The sequence below is a fragment of the Megachile rotundata genome, chromosome 8 (assembly GCF_050947335.1).
Source record: "Megachile rotundata isolate GNS110a chromosome 8, iyMegRotu1, whole genome shotgun sequence".
Classification (NCBI taxonomy): domain Eukaryota; kingdom Metazoa; phylum Arthropoda; class Insecta; order Hymenoptera; family Megachilidae; genus Megachile; species Megachile rotundata.
This window is the reverse complement of record NC_134990.1, coordinates 18,086,789-18,095,174: the sequence shown is the minus strand read 5'-3', so window position 1 is coordinate 18,095,174 and position 8,386 is coordinate 18,086,789. Positions and strand designations below refer to the sequence as shown.

The 8,386-nt window shown below is 28.8% G+C and overlaps 2 protein-coding genes across 6 annotated transcripts; one reads left to right on the top strand and one right to left on the bottom strand.

Moving 5' to 3' along the window:
- Positions 1-119: 119 nt before the first annotated feature.
- On the top strand, positions 120-4,984 carry Pldn (biogenesis of lysosomal organelles complex 1 subunit pallidin). Of its 2 annotated transcripts, none has more exons than XM_012297159.2 (6): positions 120-265; positions 350-460; positions 853-940; positions 1,033-1,119; positions 1,183-1,279; positions 3,271-4,984. In XM_012297159.2, exons 1-6 carry the CDS (start codon positions 201-203, stop codon positions 3,327-3,329), a joined length of 507 nt encoding a protein of 168 aa, XP_012152549.1. In that variant the 5' UTR covers positions 120-200; the 3' UTR covers positions 3,330-4,984. The 2 variants fall into 2 exon arrangements, with proteins under 2 accessions (XP_012152549.1, XP_012152550.1); XM_012297160.2 differs by lacking the exon at positions 3,271-4,984 and adding an exon at positions 2,246-2,535.
- O-fut2 (O-fucosyltransferase 2) lies at positions 1,340-3,285 on the bottom strand. 4 transcript variants are annotated; one of them, XM_076535145.1, is made up of 8 exons: positions 3,110-3,285; positions 2,901-2,966; positions 2,702-2,827; positions 2,375-2,642; positions 2,095-2,287; positions 1,859-2,036; positions 1,672-1,801; positions 1,340-1,598 (listed from the first exon to the last, which is right to left on the bottom strand). In XM_076535145.1, the coding sequence occupies exons 1-8, from the start codon at positions 3,186-3,188 to the stop codon at positions 1,448-1,450; spliced, it is 1,191 nt and encodes a 396-aa protein (XP_076391260.1). In that variant the 5' UTR covers positions 3,189-3,285; the 3' UTR covers positions 1,340-1,447. The 4 variants fall into 4 exon arrangements, with proteins under 4 accessions (XP_076391260.1, XP_012152548.1, XP_076391259.1 ...); XM_012297158.2 differs by having other exon boundaries at positions 2,901-3,037; positions 3,110-3,272; XM_076535144.1 differs by having other exon boundaries at positions 1,340-1,587; positions 2,901-3,037; positions 3,110-3,272.
- Positions 4,985-8,386: the final 3,402 nt, after the last annotated feature.

The following is an 8,386-nucleotide window of genomic DNA, read 5'->3' as shown; positions in this document are numbered from 1 at the left end:
TGCTATTGGCAATAGGAATTCGTGTTTTCCACATTTCTGCAAAAACTATCCTTGTCTCTCTTAACCAAACACACATAAGATAGACAAAGGTCGACGAACTTTTGCAAGTCGCCGCATGAGGGCGATAAATCGCATTAAGGATATTTTGTCTCTCGCAACTGATTGATTGATTGATTTTATAAAAACATTAGAATTACAAAATGATGACAGACATGGAAGAGGTAGAGGTGAAGAAAATTCAGTTACAAATTGATAAACACGATACGTAAGTTGTCATTTCCATTAATATATTTATGTTATCAGCCAATGACAGCTACATGTGAATAATAAATATTTTTGCATTTTTCAGCAATGAAGTCGAAGTGAATTTTTCAGAAGTTGCAAGCAAGTTAGTTGAAAGTTTATTAAATATTGAACAACTACCATTGGAACAAGTTCAAAAAGAATTTACTGAAATAACGTAAGAAGAAATGAAAAGTATTAATACACTTCACAATATTATACTTTGCGTTGCTACACTTAATGTTGCTACATTCAATACTGTTCGAGGTTTCTAAACGTAAGTCATATCTAGTAGAGAATTGCATCTGATATTTTAGAAACATTGCAACCAGCTCTTTGTCCGGGCTTGAAGGATAAACTGATACTGAAGCATTCAAACATTTTTCTGTTGAATACAACTTGCAACGAGAAACTTCAAATAAAGTTAGACACAGTGGCATTAAATATCAATGCATTAAGTATGATAATGTGAAAAGTAATAGCCCTAACCAAACCAAGAAAATGTGAAAGACTGCTGTTTAAAATGTATTAACGTTACCAATACTTGTGTTTCTTGTTACCTTTATTTAGAAATAAACAAGAAACTTTACTTCGTCAGATGCAAATTGAAAATAAAAAGTTTCACGAAATTTGCAATAAACCCAAATTGATTGAAATGGTAAGAATTTATATGGCAATATGTTTCGACTTGCTCTAATAAAGAATATGTATATAAAGAAGAATATATAGAATATAAAGAATATATTACAGTTTCAAACTATTGAACTTTATCAAGGGAAGTTAAATTTAATGAGGAAAGAAATGATTTCTGTTCATGAACGAATCTTCAAATTGAAAGTAAGTATTTATAATTTATATATGATTTGTACACGGTGTTAGTACAATGGTATTTTTACATAGAAACGAGCAAGGATGGTGAAACAGATAAAGCAAAAAGTGGCCTTGAACAGAGAACGACAACGAGAACAAGAAGTACGTCGTGAACAAGAATTAATTGGTAAGACTACAATAAGTTAAGAAAAATATCGTTCATAGAAAATGATTATCATCGATGATATTTAACTGTACAAAAAACAATGTATTTATATATTACAGTAAACTTTACATCTAAAAATCAGTCAGTTAAATGTAACATCATATATAATGCATATTATCGAACTAGCTACTACCAAACAATTTTCCAATATCCATTAGAATTACATGTTCCACCTTCTTTACATAAGTGATTAAATGTTGTTTCAGTAGGAAAACCAATTATTTCTCTATCTTCTTGTATTCTAAATGTAAAAGTTGACTCGTGTGTTCCTACAAAATACCTATGAAGAGAATGCAAGTAATACATTCATTTTGTTTATAGTAATAGAAAAAGATATCGTTATTAATTCTTACCTGGCATAAGAGCATATTATTTGATCCACAATTGCAACTCCGCCATCTTTAAAATTATTTAGTATGTGAGTCGATGGAATAAATTTATGAACCGTGTAGTCAGATAAATGTCCTTCAAGTTCTTTGAATTCTGCAAGGATTAAAATTTAATCAGTATATTTACTAAAATCTTTTATACGAAAATTACCTTCTTCCGGAGCATCAGTAGCAACAAATAAGTGTTTTAATCCCAGTTTATCTAACAGTATTCTCAGCTGTAAAGCAGCAGATTTTATTGATGGTACTGTCGAAGCACGACCAACTAGAAAATCACGTCTTCTCAAATGTACTGATAAATATGGCCCTCCAACTGCATTTCTTCTATTCTATAATGAGATAATTTCATCTGAAGCGTCGCATTTTATAATGCTTATAACTAAATACCTTTTCCTTAGTCCAGTCATTCGGTAGTTCTGTATTATCGTATTTATTTGTTGAATTAAGAAAAATTTTCCTATATTCATTAGCAATATTATACAAATCGGAATTATACCTCATACTTCGTCTAACTCTCCAATATTCTTTTGTACCATAGAAATCGTGTAATGCAATTTCCATGCGATCAAACATTACAGACCTGCAACAATAAATAAGCTAGTGAATTATATGAAGTAATAATGATAATAGCAATAATTAATATAAAAAACACATTGTACCTTCTTACCTATAAACAGTAGGTTTTAAATTTATTTTAAGGTTTGATATTGTACCGTGAAACTTAATACACTTGACAACTTTGGAAGTTATATTACGGTAGCCCCAAAAATATCCAATGTATTCATTGGGCGCAACTTTGTGATACCATAAAGATTTATCTCCACATTCTATTATTTCATTTTTGTCTTCAAATTTTCCTGTTTTAAACATTTCTTCATCATTTTGTAAGATATATGTAACATCAAGATGCGTTATTTTATTTTCTGAAGCATACTCTAGAAATATGAACATCTGTTAATTTTATAAATGCAAATGAATGAATAAAATTTTATACCTTGTAAAAACTGGTACATTTCAATAACTGGTATATATTTCTGTAAACTAGCAATATCAAAAAATAATCCCCAAGACAGTTGCGTCTGAATTCCTATATGTTTGCTTCGCCAATGATATAAATTACCTATAAATAAAAGGATATTAATTAGAAAAAGAAAAATCATATTGAAAAAACTACTGATAAGTTATAATCGTACCCCACGGTGGTAAAACTAATTGCCATTTGAATTCTTTTTCTTGTTTAATCAAATTTTGTATAAAAACTGCAACACGAATGTAAACATCTCTTCTTAAATTGAAACCTTCTGACGGATTAACATCATAAAGTATATAACTAAAAAATGATTGTTTATAAAAGTATAATTAATTTTATGCATCAGGAATAAAATGTAAAATGATTTCAAACCGATTTCGTGAATAGCGTGATTGGATGTTACATTTATTATTAGTCTCTTCATACTCGTTTGCTTCTTCACAAAAGTCATTTTCAACGATACTTAGTGCAAAATTAATAAAACACAATATAAAATATAATATCCTGAAAGATAAAAACTTGAACATTTTTAGGTTATACTTCACACGTGTTCCGGAGGGACAATATTTCAGGTTTTAACGATCTCAAATAATCTAAATAATATTAACCGAAAGAATATATAATAAATAAATTAATCGAGATCCATCGATTTATGAATAAAGAAATATCGGAATAATTGTCTTCTTTCCATAAATTTATAGTTTTTTTATATTCGTTTATGATCATATCTGTTTCTTAAATAATTGTACATGATTTAAGGATAGTAAAAAACAACAATAATAACAGCAACATTGTACAGATTGATTTTTGTTATACACGAATTACAGACTCAAATTTTCGTTATTTGAAAATGGTTGATGGGTAGATTACAATTAGCTAATTCAATTAATAATAGTTATAATAATGATAATAATAATTATTATTTATCGTCTTATACAGTATTTATAATTTATAGTTCAGTTAACATAGTTTGTACCCTTCTTATATTAAAGTAGGGCTCTTATGTTACATTTACTGTGACTCGTTTTTCATATTTTTCAATTTATCCTATTAAAGTATACACTTGGCATATAAAAATTACAAGGACAATTTATATTGGTAATGATATTAGCTGTAGTTGTACATATATATATATACATATATATACATATAGTATACATATACGTATATATATATATATATATACATATAGTAATGTTTATGATAGTGGTATCACTAACATTAGCATAGTAATAGTAGTAGTCATAATTGTAATACTAGCAGTAATAATGGTAGCGATAATAATGTTATCGTTATAATTGTTTATTTGATAACTGCTTTGCTGTTATTTCTCTTTTATTACTTTAATTTCTCACACGTATACTTGATGAAATCTTAAATCTGATTCTTGATTTTTTATAAGTTTCAGGGTCCTAAAAATTTTGTGCCTCGTTGTAATTTTTAAATCTGTATTGTTAATAATTTCTTCTCACATTTCGTTAGCAATGACGTTAACTGGTAGCAGAATTCTTATTCTGCAAACAGTGGTACATACCATAATACTGAATTGTCATTATAATAAATATAACACGAAATTCATTTATATTATACTATTTTTCCTTTTGCTTTGCATCTCTATACGAATTCTCTATTGTTAACATCACAGCTAAAAAGATGTTTTACGTCAACGTGAGACAATATTTTACACTTAATACAGAAAACGTGAAGTAGTACATGATATCGATAACTTTTGAACAAAATGAGTACAAACGGCACAATGCACTCATTCCAGTGTATTGTATATGTATAGAGTTAATATAATATTTATGTACATATGCACTGAAATACAGTACTCCAAAAAATGAAATAAAATTTAAAATAAGATTTACATCGGTGTTCTATTTATTCTCTAAAAAATTACAAGCATTTTAAAGTAATAAATAATCGTACGAACTGATCCATAGATGTCGAAAATTATACTTTTTACATTTTTCAAGTACAAAATTATTTCGAATATAAGAAATATATAATTTAAGTGGATGACAAAATCTTATGATAAATGAATAAGTACAAATTGCATTAAATATTGATATTTAAGAACAACATAAAAATTGAACTAAACATTCTCGTCGTTCCTGTACCAATAATGTATGAAGTTTTATTAAAATTTGTTTCTTTGTGCAATGTGTATTGTAATATATACATATTAGATGTACACATATTTATATATATATATATATATATATATATATTACAAACACACTCACATACATACGTACAACATACATACATACGCGCGCGCATACACATACACGCATGTATATACATATACACACACGCATATATATACATAAAAATATATATACATGTGTACATATATATTTTTATACTACTTCACATTTAAAAAGTTGACAATTATTTACTTATTTATTAGCACAATTGCAGTTGTTTTCCTTGCTGGCACAATTAACTGACACTCTGGATAAAAATGTCAGATATAAAGAAAAAAGGAAATATTGATAATTAGGCATTTAGTGTACAGAATCATCGCATATAAAATAATGCTTTTAATATCATTTAATAAATTATTATATTGTATAGGTGATGATCCTGATAAAAAATGCCGCTTAAATTGAACGAAATGTTTGCTTTATTTTATGCTAAGTGTGCCCAATGATTTATGTGCAATTTTTATTTTATAATTTCTTTGCTTCTGAAGAAATTCATTCACACATAATTTTTACATAAAAATTTCATACTGTACAATGCGATAATTATTCTAAATCAACATCATCATTGTTTTTATATTTCAAAGTTATTGTTGGAGCTTAATGCCATGTATAATTGTATCAACAAATTGCAAGAAAATTCATTAGAGACTTTATTCAGAAGTAAAGTAATTTACTGTCCGATGAAACTTTAATTTTCATTAAAATTATATCACGGCTGTAGGCTAGTTAACTGTATTGGGCATGAAACGAAACGTTTGAAAATTACAGAATTCTTAATAAATAATTCATATATACATAAAGAATTATATATATATATACACATACACACTCACACGCATACATAGTATGTACAGTATTAGCGTCAACACTCACAAACGTATGTCGTACAAAAATCCAGAATAAGTCGAGCTTGTTCTTCCGCCAGTTCGGTCGAATTGAGCATAAAAAGAAGTTCACGAAGAAAAAGGTACATATCAAAGTAACACCCACTACGTATTGTTACGTCATAATATTACATATAATTACGTGCATGTTTTATCATTTATGTATATCTTAACATGTATCCCTTTTCAATACAAGTAATAAAACAAAAATAAATTATTTTAACAGAGAAATAATCATGTTTCCACGTAATTCTACCTACTATAAACACTTTTTACAATTGTATGATATGTGTGAACTGAGAATAAAACAACTTAAATGCTTTACATATACTATGTATGTCTTTCATTTGGGCACTGTTACAATACTATGGTTGCATAAAATAATTGCATTTGTTTAAACGAAACTCTTCAAGCATTGTTGAAGTACAATATTTAATATTTTATATATATATATATATATATGTGTGTGTGTATATATATCGAACAATTTTAATAGCTTTATTAGCATGTACGTATGCACAGAAAAATACTGCAAAATAATTTTTCAAATACAAAGGTAAAAATTGTTTAAAGAAATTTGAAAGGAAATCGAAGTTTAAGTAGATAATTCCTTATTTTTTGGTAAAAACATTTCTTATATAATAGTTGTTAGCCTTGTTTATTAAAGCTCTATTCGATACCGAGCAGTCGGAGGCTGGATTCAGGCAAAACTTTTTCTTTTTATCTATGTATATATTTATAGTTAAATACATAGAAGGCGGCAAAGCTGCTACATACCGAGTCATGATTTACATATATGCCATTATGAATGTGTCTGCTTTTTTGGAAGGTTTGTTTTCTTTTGTTTTTCTTGGAATGTCCATAGACACTATTAACTAGCATACATTAAAAATAAGTTCAGTCATTTACATGTACTGCAGACACTTCCGAAAGGGAGAGACGGCCATTCTGTTTCATAAACTGCCTCGACTTTGTATATCTATTCATTTGTACAAATTGGTTCTGTACAATCGTTCGTGTAGCTTTATATTAAGGTGAAAAGAATACGTATTCTAGTACCATATTGTGGAAATACTTCAAACGTAGTTCTTCCATAATATATATTTATTCAGAAAATCGTTTGGTAATGTTAGAAAACTAAATATGCGTGTAATACCACGTTAATGTTTCTCTCTTGTTATTCTTTAATCTTTGACCGAGCACTCACCTAACATTAAACGTTCATAACATTATACAAAGTACTCTTTTACTTTTATGTGTTCTTTTCCATTTTCGACTGCGATAACAAAGATAATACATTATGGTTTATTTTGAATTCTAAAAACGCAATTTTACATGTACCAATCGTAATGAACGTCTGAAATAATAATACAGATTATAAACGATTATTACATATGACTCGACAAATCTTGAGCGGATGACCATGCGATTCTAAGGCACGTGATCAGTCAAAGGTTAACAATTGCAAGTGAATCTTATGATAATTTTTCAACGCAAGGTCAATCAGAAATTCCGATTCAATTGTAATTAAAAATCATGGAAAGATATATTCGTGTAAAGAATATAAAATAAACGTACCACCGTGTCTCAGTAGTGAGGTAGCGTAATGTTGCTTTGGCTTAGCGAGTCTTTCTGATTAGCTAGAAATATTTCAACTGATCGGTGGTATTTGGTAAACAGAAGAAAAGAAAAGGAAAGAGAAAGAAAGAATTATTAAATGCCGAAGGATGAAACTATACATTATATGACCATTACACGTAAGATGATATTTTGATCTTTCTACTGCATATACATTTCGAATGCCAACGTTAAGTTACACATATACGACTGTTAAATCATCGTGCTGTATTGCGATGTCTTTGGTAGAAACTATTTGGTACGTTTGCGCCCATTCGGAAGGTCAATGCAGAGCCGCGGAATTACAACGAATGAACAGCTTGCAGGGGTTACTTCACGGGGAAACAAACATCAACAACAATGATTTTTCAAGTATCAACAACGTTAACAACATCCCATTATAACTTATCATCATCATTGTGATCGTCTCTATCATGACCAGTTTTCTCAATATATTCACTGTCATAAGTCTCAGTCTTTCGCCACACCTTCAGTTTGATAACATTTTTAGTGGATAATTATAATTATCATCGCAATCATTGTCTTCAGCAACATCATCACTATTCGTTTATAGCAATAATTATGGCCATTTTTAGTATTCATTTTTTCTTTTGCTGTTCTTGTTACGGCCATTTTTCTCTTGCTTATATCTACTGGCGTAACTAGGTAGGAATCTGAGTGGGCCTGCTTCCCTAAATGATCAACTGGCCCCCTTATGTAGTGCGAGGAACGTACGATGTAGGATATACCATTCAAATATCTAGTATTTGAAATTTAGAAATTTTTAAAGTTCCATATTTTAAAAATCACGATTTTCCAAATGTCCAAATTTTTCGTATCTTAGATGATAAAATTTTCAAACTTCCTCGTGGCAAAATTAAAAAATTCTTAATTTTTCATTTGATCGTGCCACCGAGACGTGACACCGAGGAGACACG